The sequence below is a fragment of the Eurytemora carolleeae genome, unplaced genomic scaffold (assembly GCF_000591075.1).
Source record: "Eurytemora carolleeae unplaced genomic scaffold, Eaff_2.0 scaffold653, whole genome shotgun sequence".
In the NCBI taxonomy this organism is placed as follows: domain Eukaryota; kingdom Metazoa; phylum Arthropoda; class Copepoda; order Calanoida; family Temoridae; genus Eurytemora; species Eurytemora carolleeae.
In genome coordinates this window covers 136,901-153,150 of record NW_019396735.1, presented here as the reverse complement: position 1 = coordinate 153,150, position 16,250 = coordinate 136,901, and the positions used below count along the sequence as shown (strand labels likewise).

General features: G+C 32.9%; 1 protein-coding gene across 2 annotated transcripts; it reads left to right on the top strand.

Moving 5' to 3' along the window:
* The first annotated feature begins 798 nt into the window (after positions 1–798).
* On the top strand, positions 799–14,986 carry LOC111707941 (DNA-directed RNA polymerase II subunit RPB1). Of its 2 annotated transcripts, none has more exons than XM_023481131.1 (6): positions 799–860; positions 7,466–7,538; positions 8,042–8,114; positions 8,809–8,870; positions 9,989–10,084; positions 11,916–14,986. In XM_023481131.1, the coding sequence occupies exons 1-6, from the start codon at positions 818–820 to the stop codon at positions 12,871–12,873; spliced, it is 1,305 nt and encodes a 434-aa protein (XP_023336899.1). In that variant the 5' UTR covers positions 799–817; the 3' UTR covers positions 12,874–14,986. The 2 variants fall into 2 exon arrangements, with proteins under 2 accessions (XP_023336899.1, XP_023336900.1); XM_023481132.1 differs by lacking the exon at positions 799–860 and adding an exon at positions 6,270–6,400.
* Positions 14,987–16,250: the final 1,264 nt, after the last annotated feature.

Genomic DNA, 16,250 nt, shown 5'->3' with positions numbered 1-16,250 from the left:
AGGATACAGGATATAGAGGTTATACATTGATACAATATATAGAAGTTATACAAGACACAGTGATAAACAGAAAACTGTATGAAAAGAGAGACAACATCACATCAATACTAAAGTGCAATTGATGCTTTTATAAAGAAAATAGCTTTAACTCACTTATTAATTGAAATGGATCTGTTTACACTGCACAATTGATGTTCCCCATGTTCATTGGACTATTTAAATGTTTAAGTCATATCTTAAAACTAAAGTACGTCGACTTCCTGATAATTACTGTACAGAAGATTTACAGGATATAGGATACAGGAGGTAACAAGATACACGATACAGAACACAGGATATAAGGGTTATACTGGACTCAGGATACAGAGGTAATACTGGATACAGAATACAGGAGTTATAAAAAAGTGCTGTTGTTGTCATTAACCTAATAAAAAATCTATCCAAAATCAACTATCTACATATTACATCTTATATAATAAAACAAGACATTCGTATATATGTTGCGTATAGCCAGCCAAACGGCTGGACCGATTGGACTGAATATTTTTGTGGACACTCATGGGTGGCCTGGGGATGTTAAAGGCTAAAAAAAATCGAAATTGTTTTCGACATTGTTTTTATTTATGTTTTTCAATATTTGTTAAAATATTTTTGTCAAAATTTGTATTCAACATTTTTTTCAATTTTTTTTTCCACGTGCAACGCCGGGCCCTTCAGCTAGTATTACATATATCATAATTGCCCACGTTTTTGTGTTTGTTTAAAAGAATGTTTTCAAAAATAGATCAAAGTAACAATAATTCAAATATAGATAAAAATGTGCAGTAGTAGGATGGTGCTGTATTGTTGGATGATACTAGGTAAGATTAATCAGGAATTTAATAACAATTTTATATTAATTGTAATATTAAATAATTAAATTCATTTCGGAAAAAACCTGCCACAACATTTTTTTGTTGTTGCAAATTTCGGAAGTTCTCTTTAAAGATTTGCACAACATTTCTGCGGCAAAAAATATTTTTTACTGTATATGGTCACAGTGAATCTGAATTTTTAAATCTTTAAATCCATGGCTACACAAACAAAAGTGGGCTAGTAAGATCAACTAAAAGACAAAGTTCTCCCGATCTCAACAGTGGATTCATATTTTCCAGGATTGAGTAGACCGTTGTGGGAATCTATAGCACGACTCTATAATAAAGTATAAATGCATGAATACCAATATAGGTGTTGCAAACACGTACGGTGTGCCTCATATGTTAATGTAATACATAAAGAGATTGTATTCAATCTGTAGCGCAACAACAAGTTTTTGGAAATATCAAAACAAAAAGTAGCTCCAAAATATAAATATATATTTTCAAAGAATTATTAAACGCATTACATAAAAATCGTCTTCTAATAAATACCTTATTAGCTCTTTATTTGATTAAGCAAAGATTTGAGACACCCTGTATATAATATCTCTAATTATTAACATGTTTCTGTGGGACACCCTGTATATTATATCCCTACTTATCAACATGTTTCTGTGGGACACTGTTTGGACTGTGCATATGCAGAAGAGATCTTAATATTTTTGAAGCAACCTGTATTGCATTCTTGGTTGGACTAGACAAGGTTCCAGATATATACCTGCCAACCAGGGGTAAAAATTCTTCCAAAATACCATGGAATGTTAGAAATTTTAAGCCCTTCCTCGATTTAATTATTTCTTTTATTTAATGAAAAAAAGAAAATTTTCCTTTTCTAATTCTTTTTCTTAAAAATAGTTTTTTTTGTTATATCGAAATAAAGAATATTTTATTTAAAATAAAGTTAGGTATTTTTCACACATTCTTTAAAAAGGGTCTCCAGCTAAATTTTCCGCGAAAAAATGCGAAGTTTGTCGAAAAAGTTTGCAAAATACGAGAGAAAACTTTCGCGTGCGCGAACATTTTTCTTCTCTTCGCTGGAAACCCTAATTCTAGCTGACAGGATAAACTTTAAGTGTAATAAAACTATAAATTAAACCACTGTCTTTGCATCCCTCCGTATGTTTCTATGCATCTGGAAAAATATCCTGGTTCGGTTTCATAGAGAAAGTATAACTTAGATTAAACTTAAATTGAAAATTGAACTTAGATTGAAAAAAATAGCAATGTTATAATTTAAGTTTTTGTACAATACTAATACATATATAATAATACATAATAATATAATATTTTTGTACAGTACTGATACAAATACACAAATAATTTTAGATAGTTTATGCTTAATAATTAATTTAAGAATTCATCAACGTTTCCAGTCCCAAAATAACAGTCATAAACATGCGTATACAAAAGTAGATGTTGGTGACATGTTATTTATTTTCAACTAAACAATAAATTATGTGTGTCTGTCTTGAATACATTTAATCTATGATTATTGCAATTATTTTTTATGCCTTGTAACCATTAAACTTGGATTTTAGAGTTTATCTCAAACAACTCTATCTAAATTAGAGTTTATCTCAAACAGCTCTATCTACATTAGAGTTTATCTCAAACAGTTCTATCTACATTAGAGTTTATCTCAAACAGCTCTATCTACATTAGAGTTTATCTAAAACAATTCTATCTACATTAAAGTTTATCTTAAACAGCTCTATCTACATTAGAGTTTATTTCAAACAGCTCTATCTAGTATGTACATTAGAGTTTATCTCGAACAGCTCTTTCTACATTAGAGTTTATCTCAAACAGCTCTATCTACATTAGAGTTTATCTTAAACAGCTTTATCTACAGATGTAATCAAACATTAAACCCTTAGTTTTCAACAATTTGCTAACACCCTAGAATGTTCCGTTAATCCATCAAAACCCTGCAATAGTTCTTATTTTCATCTAAACTAGATTTTTAATTTTTGCTAAAAGTACACAGGTAGCCAGAAAACCCCGAAATATGAAGACGACTTTTAGAATCAAGTTATAACTTTGAAAAGTCCAATGAGCATGAAACACTACAATTGTGCAGTGTAAACAGACCCATTTTACTAAACTAGTGAACTATCAACGCTACTACCACTGGGCACGATCTCGTTAGCTATCGGTGTCAATAAGGACACTGTCTATTAATCGAGCTCTAAATGCCACACAGGAACACAAGCGTAGTTTTTAAACAAGCTATTTATCAAGGTCTAAATGCCACACAGGGACAGAAGCGTAGCTATCAAACAAGCTCTTAATCGATCTATACCAAAAACCCAGGTATGATCTCAGCCCTTATGTTTCAAGGAGGACACAGTTTAACTATTAAATAAGCTCTTAATTGATCTATACCATATACCGAGGTACGATCTCAACCGGAATGTTTCAACGAAGACGCAATTACTCTGCACTGTAATCAAAGCGGAGTTTCTATATCAACTAATGTATTTGAGGTTTATATGTTACAAGTAAAAGTTAATAGACGTAATGGCAATTCCTACGTCATTATCTATATCACATGGTTACAATCATGTTACGTATTACAGCACAGTCAGAAATAGTTGCAATTTAAGATATACGTCATTATATATCACATGATTAAGCTAACCATGGTACATATTCATTTGAAATGCAGTTCAAAAGAATAGTGTTTTTTTTTCATGTAGAAGTATACAAACATCAATCCTTAATAATGTACAACCGTACTGCAAACTTACAGTATATTGTGTTACCCGATATTTATTATAGAAGATATTTTTTAGTTCACTGTGAGCTCAAATGAGCACACTCTTCTGTTTAAAACTTTTAAGTTTTTTGACTGTAAACAAATCTGAGATTTTCACTTATCACTCAATCCTAATTACATATAAGTTTACTTGTAGTACTTGTATATATATAATATTAATAGAAAACTAAAATATATAATATTCAGAGGTTTGATAATTAATAGAAAATTATTATAGAATGTAATACAGCTACTTCACATGGTTTAGTCTATATTAAACAAACGTTAATTTTTAGTTTTGTATAAATATATTGTTAATTTCTTATTCGTTTTTAGTTTTATTCTCTCACAAAATTATCAAATATTTTTGTTAATTTTTGAGAAAATATTCATTTTTTCTATACGAGCAACATGGCAAAAACATCTGTGGAAACGAAAAAAGGTGAACACTAAGAGGAAAAGCGTTCACAAACTTTTTTCAAATTAATTTATCTCAAAAGTTGAGAAAATATTCAGGCGTATAGGAATAAAGAGTTCAAGGACAAGAAAACTATAGGAAGGGGGGATGGGCCGCAATTACCCCCCCCCCCTCCCCTAGCCAGTTTAGGTTTAAGTTCTTATCATATCGAGTTAAAGCTAAACAACCCCTTCCAAAATTATATCTCTGCACCGTGACAGTTGGTATACAACAATACAGAATACAAGACGTCGCAAAAAGTTAAATGGTCATAACATAATTCGAATCATATATAAAAAGGAATGGGTAGGGGGGGGGGGGTGCTTTTGATTTGTTAAACACCTAATTGAAAAATAATTTCACTCCACAGACGGATATCTCTGCACAATGATACAAAGGCTGCAACTTGCTAGCTTTCACGCAGAAATCTATGCGAATTTTTCCAATCACCTCTTAAATCTTGTACTAAAAATAACTTTTAATATAGTTCTAAAATGCATATTTCTTTTGTGACAAAAAAGTGTTAGTTAGGTAAAATAAAAGGCTGGGGCGTTGCAAAACTTCAATATACAGAATTAAAAATTGATGTAACTTTTCGAAGCAGTCTCCCTTAAATGTAAAATAAGAAGAAAAGAGTCTTGTATACAAATAAAATAGATGCGCCTACTACATCATACATGCTGTTAACATAGCACACAAACAAAACAGCCTTTCTTTCCATTGTACAGACAACTTGTCTGTACAATGTATATACTCTATAATTACAACCAAGGTTATTATGCAAGGAAAGTTTATTGTAGTAGCGTATACTCTGCGTACATATTGATCCCAGTTCTCTCTGGGCGGAATTTGTAAAAAAGATTATATGCGCCAGTGTTCGTTTAGTATCCGAGGAAGTTAAAAGCATGAAATTTTGATAATTTTGTTAATTCACAAAATAGTTTCCTATGACAAGAATATATTTCATTGATTATTTATGTGAAAGATGGATCCCATGTCAGGCTTCGACATCCGTCTTGTGTTTACATTACCGCCCAGAGCCCGAAATTTAAAAGAGTATCGTTGAACGAAACTCCCGAGTTTCCTTTTTGGGGTTTTAACATTTTGTAGATTTTGATTTAAGAGATTCGACAAAAATGGAGAATATGAAGAAACTAAATAAAAAAAATATTTAAAACATAAATATTGATATCCACCAAACTGCCTAACCCCGTTTGTGAAACCCGGGTTTCAAAACTGGTTTTCATATCGATACCCTGTCTTAAGTTTTGGGCTCAGAGACAGTACACTATAGTATAAATGATGCGTACACCTCTGAAATAACTTTCCTTGCATTATAACCTTGAAAACAACCATGTTTATTGGGTACAACTCTACTAATAAAATCATGTTTTTTGGGACACCCTGTATACACTCTATGTATACAAAACTAAGAAAATTAAACTGATCCATCTTTTTTAATATTATTCATTAATTTATTCTAGGACAATTTATATCTGTAGACAAAACCTTAAAAAGTATATATATAGTTTTATTTTAATTAAAAAAGGGGTTAAAAAACGAGATCTTTTATGTTCTTTATAAGAAGAAAATGGTTTCTTTGCTAGAAGTTATATTTAAATAAAGATTCTTTGGATATTTTCTGATTAGTCATTTATAGTTCTGTTCCAAATCACGTTGTATAATTACCAACACCAGGATTGTATAAAATTCTAATTTTTTTTCCAGAATCTTAAAAACTTGACATTTAAATAATTTTTTTTAGCCAAGCTTGAAATTTTGTTTTAAATTTAGGAAAATTGTTAAATAATAGTAAGGAGAGGGTAGGGCAAGTTTGATCGTGCTCTTTAATTTGCATCTTTCTAAATCAGTCGCATTTTAATAAAAAAATTATTGCTTAAAGGGACTTTAGTAGGGTTTCAGCGAAATTTTTTTCGCCGAAACAAAAAATGCGAGAATTTCGCCAAAAATGTTGAGATTTTCGCGAAACAGATTATTGCAAAATTTCGGAAAATTGTCGCATATTTTTTTCCGCTTCGTTTTCGGCTTCTTTCGCTAAATTCATTATCGCCGTAAACCCTTATAGACTGTAGAGCTGTAGACGCTATTCTTCGTTTCATTTATAGAGTGCACTGTGATCTTTCCAGACTACATTTGTTCCATAAAACGTGCTGGGTCGACTCTACCAGACTCGCCGGTACGACAGAATGCATATACAGTACATGTTGTAACTTGTACCGGCTCGGATCATGCACAATTTAGAGCGAAGTGAGTGGCATTTCCTATTTAAAACGTTACTTTTTCAACCTTTGTCCAAACCATGATAAATGCGATATCCTTCTTTTAAGTTGAAAATTGATTACTTTCATTTGCAGTTTCTCTATAAAATTGACTTGTCAATTTATGCCAGCTGCAGCTGGGAGAATAAAGGAGATTGTTGCAGAGTTAAATTTTTTAAAACTTTTTTCATTTTAACGCAAATGAATATTTCAAGTTGTGAATTTAGAGTTGTAAATTACTTCTACATATACAATCTGTTTAATTGAACAGAGCGTCAACAACTTTAAAATTAGTCGAAAAATAAACTAGGCTTTTAGGCAGCAATTTAAACGTTAGGTTGCTTTACAAGCGGCCATTTTTCTTTGTAATTGTAAAACTCAAAATTTTGCCAATTTTTGTGCAAACGTTGATAGATTTCTACTCTTTAGTGAATTGTTTTTATTCAAAATAAAAGCTGTAGTTTTTAATTAAGTTTCAGAAAACTTCTAAAACACTCCCAGTTTTGTAAAATAAAATCCTCAAACTGTTTATTTTGATGTTTATGATGTTCTTCTTGACATTTAAACTCTATTTAGAGATATCAACATTATAAAATCATTTAATTTAAATGAGTTTATTGGGTTTTGTAGTTTTAATGCTTGATTAAATCTTATTCTGAGTAGAGTTGTAAAACTGTAAATAAAACGAATGAGTGGATGATTAAGGAAGATGTGGGGATCAACATTTTAGGGTGGTTAAGCCCTCCCCCCGGCGTTGAAAAGAACATTTTTTTGTGTTGTTAATGTTTCTTCTACTAAAATTCAGTTATTTTCATTCTCGAAAATGAAAAATACCCTTTTGTATTGTTTAGAAAGAATTGTTTTATTATTATTTATATATTACTATTATTATAATTATTATTATTATTAATGTTAATATTAACATTTTTATCATTATAATTATTATTATGTATTATTTTCCTTGTTATTACTAGTAACATCATTATCAGTATTATTATCATATTACAATTATTATCCATTATTATCATTAACCATTATTTTTTCCTTTTCCTAGGCCTAGGGATGGTAAGAGGACAGTTGATTGGGTTCAGGGGGATTATAGATTTACCAACAGATTTTCAGTACAGGTACACACCCCCTTTATATACAGGTAATACAGGTACACACCCCTTTTAAATACAAGCACACAATCCCTTTATATACAGTTAATACAGGTACACACCCCCTTTATATACAGGTGATACAGGTGCACACCCCCTTTATACAAGTAATACAGGTTCACACCCCCTTTATATACAGGTAATACAGGTATACACCCCCTTTATTCAGATAAAACAGGTACACACACCCTTTATACAGGTAATACAGGTTGTCAGGTACACCCCCCTTTATACACAGGTGATACAGGTAAAAACTCCCTTTATACAGGTAATACAGGTTTACACCCCCTTTATACATTTAATACAGGTACACACCATATTTTATACAGGTAATATAGGTATACACCCCCTTTATATAGGTAATACAGGTACACCCCCCTTTATATACGTATACACCCCCTTTATTTACAGGTAATACAGGTACACACTCCCTTTATCTATCTATCTATCTATCTATCTATCTATCTAAGGGATGCTGAAACTGTAAGTGTGAGTGTGGAAACTGGTAAATTTGCTGTGGAACACCAACGAAGAGAACAGCAGGTTAATATATTAAGCATTAAAGGGACTGTAGACGTAATTATAAGTGAACCTTTATTTGTAAAGTTTCACTTCTGATTCACGACGGTACCCTTTTAACATTTGTCTGCTCAAGACAAAGAGATATCTAATATGCTTTCTAATTGAAATTGTTAATTTTCTTAATTTTTTTTGTAAAATTGAAAAAGAAGGACATTTGTTTAATTTGGCACATTAAAAAATTACGCCGAAATATTTCCCGGTGTTACTCAGATGAAAGTTTAAAGGTGTGTGAATCAGATATGCCACTCTATGAATGAAGCTTTACTTGAAATTATGTCTGCAAAGGCCGAATTTAAAAAAAGATTAAAATTGTATTCAATATTTCAAGATTTAAGCCAATGCTCAATTAAAAAAGGTTTTTTGGCGGATTTGAGACGCGGCTTAAATTCATTAAATTAGCACTCAGTTCTTTTAGACAAAAAGCCTGATTTAACACTAGATCATTCAACATAATGAAACATAAACTAATAAAAAAAAAATGTTAAATCAAATGCAAATAATTCATAAAACTCAGATGAATAAATCATGTGGGCATGAAAAAGACATTTAATATATAACACAGTTAATTCAATTTTTTTTTGTCAATTCAGAGATAAAAAAACTAAAATTTTAGTTTGAATTTTGAATTTGATTTTTAAAATTTTTACCAATTTAGAGATCTGACAGCCGAAGAAAACAGGCAGCCCGGATACCGAAACAAACTCCAGTTTTTACAAGGAAATAGAAATAATATTTAAGAAATGTGTTTTAATTAATCAGTGGGACGGGGGCAGTGGTCCTCTAGCCCCACCCTCCCTGACCCCTACCCTGGGATTTTCTAAAAAGAAGTTCAGAAGTTTTCTCGGCTTTCGCGCCAAAATTCTGAATCCGTGGCGATTGTCTTGAAATCTCCTTCGCCAATTTTCTATCAAATTAATTCTTTTCTTTCTTGGAGAATATAAAATCTTGTTTTGAGATTTTTAGATTAGGGATTTAGTTAAATTTGAATTTCTGTTCGGAAAAGAATTGAGTTTTTGCCACAAACTCAAATTTTCTAATTCCTATATCTTTGGAATCTGATGGTGTAAACATTTGATATTTCGAACTTTGACTATTTGAACAAAAAGAGTTTTTTGTTTGAAATATCAATCAGAGTTTGTGGCTAAAACTCAGTTTCTTGTAAAAATAGAAATAAAACGATTATTAGTCTTTTAGCTTCAACAGACAAAGACGAGATAGAAATTATCGCTTAAAGTTTTATTAAAGCATTATGTCGTCTGTGGAAAACGAACAGCCAATCAGAAGTCTGGAAATTTTGCTTTCAACCAATGAGAGAACAGAGAAATTAAGGATATCCAAAATCACCAGATTCAGCGTAAAAGTTAGATTTGCCCAGTGTGAATATCCAGATCAAGGGATTATTGGGGTTCTGGGTATATATCACAAAAGTTCCCAGCTCTGGTTGTGTTTCTAATCCCAAAGATGGTGACACGGCCGGGGAGTATTTTGAAAAAAGTAAACCATCCTTATGCGCAAACGAATTAAAGGGACTGTATTTTGAAAAAAGTGAGCCATCCTTATACGCAAACGAATTAAAGGGACTGTACACGTAATTTTAATTCACCCTCCATGCAAAGATTGCACTGCCCGCTTTGCAACGGTATCTGATAAAAATGTGGAAGATATCGTTGTTTTTCTGTGAATTTCTGCATTGGTTCTTATCAGTAAGAAATGCGAAAGCCATTTTCGCAGAGAACTCGTAAAGGAAAATGAAAAGTTTGAATTCAAAGTGTTTCTAAAATTCAACGGGCAACCCCGGGCACTTCAACTAGTTGTTATTACTATTGTTACTTTAGTCGGTTCGAGGTAGAAGGAGTAGGATCTCCGGTACAGGGAAGAGATATATTTGATTTTAATGATTCAAGGTTTATTAATCCTATTCCAGAGACAAGGTAAACCTCGTTTAATTCTTTTATAAGACAAGTTAAAGGTGATATTTAAGTATTCACATGGTTCCGAAATCCCCTAATCCTAATTTAATCCCCTAATCCTAACTTAATCCCCATGTAAGAGACAATATAATCACAAGTTTAGATAATGATATTACAAAAGGCAGGTTTAATGTCCAAAAGGTTTCTGGACAATGTTTAGACAAACAAATATATTGTTTAAGTATCTGTTTGTTTGTTTACAAATAAACAATAAAATTTAATATCATCCCTTCACCACACAACACCACTTCAACTTTAAAGTTTAGCATAAATTCCTTCAAGTACATTACACTTACACCTACACCTTTCATGTTCGTTTATCTTCAAACTTTTATTTTCCTTGTCCTCATACCTTTCATGTTTCTTTATCTTTAAACTTTCATGCTTCTTGAACTCGTTACCTTTCATGCTTCTTGAACTCGTTACCTTTCATGTTCCTTGCCCTCTTACCTTTCATGTTCCTTGCCCTCATACCTTTCATGTTCCTTGTACTCTTACCTTTCATGCTCCTTGTCCTTTTACCTTTCATGTTCCTTGCCCTTTTACCTTTCATGTTCCTTGTACTCTTACCTTTCATGTTCATTTTCCTCTTACCTTTCATGTTCCTTGTCCTCTTACCTTTCATGTTCCTTGTCCTCTTCCCTTTCATGCTCCTTGTCCTCTTCCCTTTCATGTTCCTTGTCCTCTTACCTTTCATGTTCCTTGTACTCTTACCTTTCATATTCCTTGCTCTAATACCTTTCATGTTCCTTGTCCTCTTACCTTTCATGTTCCTTGTCCTCTTCCCTTTCATGTTCCTTGTCCTCTTCCCTTTCATGTTCCTTGTCCTCTTACCTTTCATGTTCCTTGTCCTCTTATCTTTCATGTTCCTTGACCTCTTCCCTTACATGTCCCTTGTCCTCTTCCCTTTCATGTTCCTTGTCCTCTTCCCTTTCATGTTTCTTGTCCTCTTACCTTTCATGTTCCTTGTCCTCTTATCTTTCATGTTCCTTTACCTCTTACCTTTCATGTTCCTTTACCTCTTACCTTTCATGTTCCTTGTCCTTTTACCTTTCATGTTCCTTGACCTTTTACCTTTCATGTTCCTTGCCCTCTTACCTTTCATGTTCCTTGACCTCTTACCTTTCATGTTCCTTGTACTCTTACCTTTCATGTTCCTTGACCTCTTACCTTTCATGTTCCTTGTACTCTTACCTTTCATGTTCCTTGTCCTCTTACCTTTCATGTTCCTTGTACCTCTTACCTTTCATGTTCCTTGTACTCTTATCTTTCATGTTCCTTGACCTCTTACCTTTCATGTTCCTTGTACTCTTACCTTTCATGTTCCTTGTCCTCTTACCTTTCATGTTCCTTGTACTCTTACCTTTCATGTTCCTTGTCCTCTTACCTTTCATGTTCCTTGACCTCTTACCTTTCATGTTCCTTGCCCTCTTACCTTTCATGTTCCTTGACCTCTTACCTTTCATGTTCCTTGTACTTTTACCTTTCATGTTCCTTGACCTCTTACCTTTCATGTTCCTCCTTGTCCTCTTAGCTTCAAAATTAATGGTCGTTTTTCCTATGAATTTACTTAAAATATGCTGATATCTTAGTGACAATTCTTTCTTCTCGTTGAAAAGAGATATACGACATACGTCCACAAAAGCTATTTTTGGCTCTTGTCAGAGTATATATAGTGTTCTAATTTTGCAAAAGTGAAATCTGATCAAATATTAAAGGTTGACTCCGGTATTGGTTTGAGAAAATTAGATTTTGAGGCAAGTAATATTTTTTTATCAAATTATATTTTTAGGTTTAATAAACCGAATCCTGATCTTGAACTGGAGCGTGAGGAGGAGAAAAGGTTTCAGGGTTTAAACTCTCTCCAACCATCCTCAGCTCAGCTGAACTTCCCTCCCTTGGGACTTAAACTCTTCGGAATTGACTCTGCAGATGGATTTCCTGGTTCAGAGGTTCAGGATGAAGTTTTCTCCAACCCTGGAGAAGGATTTAACTCCGGATTTGAAAACTCCCATCCTCCGTTTCTGTTTGAACCCGTTGAAGAGGGATACAGTGGTATCTACGGATTTAGTACTCCTAGACCATACCTTGCTCCTACTCCTTCTCCACATAGATACACTCCTGTAACCAACCCTGGGATCCCTCCAATCCCAACCCATCCTTCAAAACCTCATCCCATCTTTTCAAAGAGCCAAACAGCTTCTCACTTGGATTCTCATCCAATAAACTATCTGGATTCTCATCCAATCAACCATCTGGATTCTCATCCAGGCACTTACTCTGACAGTTATCACTCCAAATACTCCGAAACTTATCCAAAAACTTACTCTAAGCCTAATCCTAATCCCTACTCCTATTCCGAAAACAAACATTCCTCCTACTCACATCCTACTTCTCAACCCTACTCTGCCCATCACTCCTCGTTCTCTTACTCCGACACATCTCACTCCGGTGCTCCAATTGAATCAACCTACCCGGAAAACCATCCGTCCAGTACCTACCATTCTGGTGGATTAGGAGCTCGGAAAGGTTCTTATCCGTCCTATCCTCACTCGATCACACCCAAACCTTATATCTCTTCTCTTCCTCAATCTTATTCTCCATCCTCCTCCTCCTCATACCTATCCTCTCCCTCCTACTCCTCCTCCTCCTCCTCTGACTATCCTAATCATAAATCTTCCTATGATGCTGCACTCCTCTCCCCCACATATGTTTCCCACCGGGAGGATAGGTATTTTATCCAACATTAAAACTATAGATTATTATAGTTAAGCCTTAGAAAACTCTTGTCATGCCTAAGCAAGATATACTCAAGCTTGAGCAAGATATACTCAAGCTTGAACAAGATATAATCAATCTTGAGCAAGATGTACTCAAGATTGAACAAGATATACTCAAGCTTGAGCAAGATATAATCAAGCTTTAGCAAGATATACTCAAGCTTGAGCAAAATATAATCAAGCTTACGCAAGATATAATCCATCTTGAGCAAGATATACTCAAGTCTAAACAAAGTCAAGCATAAACAAGATCTTCTTAAGTCTAAACAAGATCGAGCCTAAACAAGATCTTCTCAAGTCTAAACAAGATCAAGCCTAAACAAGATTTTCTCAAGTCTAAACAAGATCAAGCCTATACAAGATCAAGTCTAAACAATATAAAGACTAAACTTCTTAAGTCTAAACAACATCTTCTTAAGCCTTAAGAACTTTTTTATTGGTTAAGAACTAGAAGTTTATCCCTTAGGAACAACCCAACATTTATATATTTAACGGGATTACTTTTTATCTAGAAACTTATACTTTTAGAAAACCCTGCATTGTAAATTTGGGTCACCCGGTATCATTTAGGAAACCCTAAATAATATTTTGGGACATCTTACATTATATTTTGGACACCTTTCATGCCATTTTGAGACATCCTGTAATATTTCGGACATCGATTTGGGAAACTTTACATAATATTACGGGACATCAAACATTATATTGGGGGCATCCTACATCATACTGTGGAACACACGGCATTATACTTTGGGATTCAAATTTTGGGACGCTCTGCATTATATTTTGGGACACTTTACGTTTCATTTTGGAACATCCTGCATCATATGGACACAATGCATTTTACTTTGGGACACATAGCATTTTTTTTGGACACCCTGTATTTCATTATGGGAAACCTTGAATTATACAGGGTGTATTATATTTTGGGACACCCTGCATAATATTTTGGGACACCCTACATTATATTTTGGGACAATCTGCATTATATTTTGAGACACCCTGCATTATATTTTGGGACACCCTGCATCACATTTTGGGACGCTCTGCATTATATTTTGGGACATTTTACATTTCATTTTGGAACATCCTGCATCTTATTTATGAACACCATTCATTTTACTTTGGGACACATAGCATTTTATTTTGGGACACCCTTTATTTTTTTAGGGACACCCTGTATTTCATTTAGGGACACACTGAATTATATTTTGGGACACCCTGCATTATATTTTGGGACACCCTGCTTTACATTTTGGGACAACATGCATTATATTTTGGGACACCCTACACTATATTTTGGGACTATTGGCATTATATTTTGGGACACCCTGCATTATATTTTGGGACACTTTACATTTTGGTACATCCTGCATCCTATTTATGAACACCATGCATTTTACTTTAGGACACATAGAATTTTATTTTGGGACACCCTGTATTTTATTCAGGGACACCCTGTATTTCATTTTGGGACACACTGAATTATACTTTGGGACGCCCTGCATTATATTTTGCGACACCCTGCATTATATTTTGGGACACACTGCATTACATTTTAGGACAACCTGCATAATATTTTGGGACACCCTGCATTATATTTTGAGACACCCTGCATTATTTTTTGGGACACACTGCATTATTTTTTGGGACACACTGCAATATATTTTGGGACACCCTGCATTACATTTTGGGACACCCTGAATTACATTTTGGGACAACCTGCATTATATTTTGGGACACCATGCATTATATTTTGGGACACCATGTATTATTGATTTTCCAGAATACCGTATGATTTCTCACGATGTCTCTTCTCATTGATTATATTGAGAAATCTGCAGATTTAATTATATATATTGGTCTGGTTGGTTCCTCCTATTACAGGGTCATTAGAGGATAATTAAACCTTTCAATTAGTCATTATTATTGTAATCCAACCAGTGTAATTCATACAATTCATATTATCACGTTTTTTTGCTATATTGTTTGATTTATGTTTTATACAGTATTAATCTGAAAAAGTGAGGGGAAAAGTCGTCTTTTTTCTTTCTTTCTTTCTTTATTTCTTTATTTCTTTCTTTCCTTCTTTCTTTCTTTCTTTATTTCTTTCTTTCTTTTATCTTTCTTCACTGAACTGCCAATATAAAATACTAAATAAAATTTAAACTTTTGAAAAACATATTTGAAGAAAATTAGGAGAAAATTATTAGTTAAAGTAGATTAAAGTCTTGACCAAATATTAAGAAAAAAGAAGGCGACGATAATTATTCCACTCTGTTCTGGTTGCCACTGTATGATAATCACTTTTTTAATTCTCACACATCCCTCTTTTTAAAATGATTTTTATGATGCAATCTCGTTTTACATTTTTCTATCAGTAACTTGTATACAGTGAAAAGCTTTATTAATATTCATACAAAAAATTATTTAGAGTAAATCAATATCATTTTAATACATTTAAACTTATTGCTACCCTGGAAATCATGTAGTTTTTACATTCTTTTTGACATCTTGGAAGTATTAGATCAATTTCAATAGTTACCCATGGACAAATACAGCAACATTTACAAGTCCTAAAAATAAACACTACGCTTTAAAAAATTTCTAATCTGATAAGACATTTTGATCAAAAAATTTTCCTTTTCAAACATTGTAATTAAAATGTTTGCTTTCGTTTTTGTAATTTTGTAGACTAGCAGATGCCATATTTAATATTAAGTATAAATCTTCTTTTTCATCTTTAATTTATGAACATGAATGTGCTTTTCCATTTCTATTTGTGTTCCTATATATATGTTCTAATAAAGATTGATATTTTTCTTAATTTTGTATAGTCTGCTCTTGAATCAATTATGTTTTAACACAACCCCGATTGAGATATTTTCGTCTAATAATGAGGCAAGGAAGGCTTTAGAACAAGATCAAAAACAACGTAAGAAAAATGTTCTCAACCAACCAGTCCCTTGAGAAACCTCCACTCAACCCTATTCATCGAAAAAGAAATTGAGCATTTTTTTCTCAACTATAAACTTGAAGTGGAGAANGATTAATTTCCAGGGTGCGAGGGAGAATAGGCTCCCTTGGAAAATTCTTGTATACGCCCCCGGAAGAAAATCCTTAGAATCGTATTTGGATTTGACATTTCCTAAATCTAATCCAGGAAAAGGTATCTAAAGCTGTAACGGTTAAGGCTACATAAAATCCAAGGAAATATCATTAAGCATTAGATTGAACTTTTACGAAAATATCTCAAATTAAACTATTTGAAAAACATAAAAATTAAACATTTAAATATAAAATAAAAAAATAAAAAAAGATAAAATATTTAGCAAGTTCACAAACCG

Coding starts and splice junctions, on each gene's coding strand:
- LOC111707941 (XM_023481131.1), top strand. CDS start 818: ATGTGCAGTAGTAGGATGGTGCTGTATTGTTGGATGATACTAG. Junction 7,539..8,041: donor CCAACAGATTTTCAGTACAG/GTACACACCCCC, acceptor TATCTATCTAAG/GGATGCTGAAACTGTAAGTG. Junction 10,085..11,915: donor AATCCTATTCCAGAGACAAG/GTAAACCTCGTT, acceptor TTATATTTTTAG/GTTTAATAAACCGAATCCTG.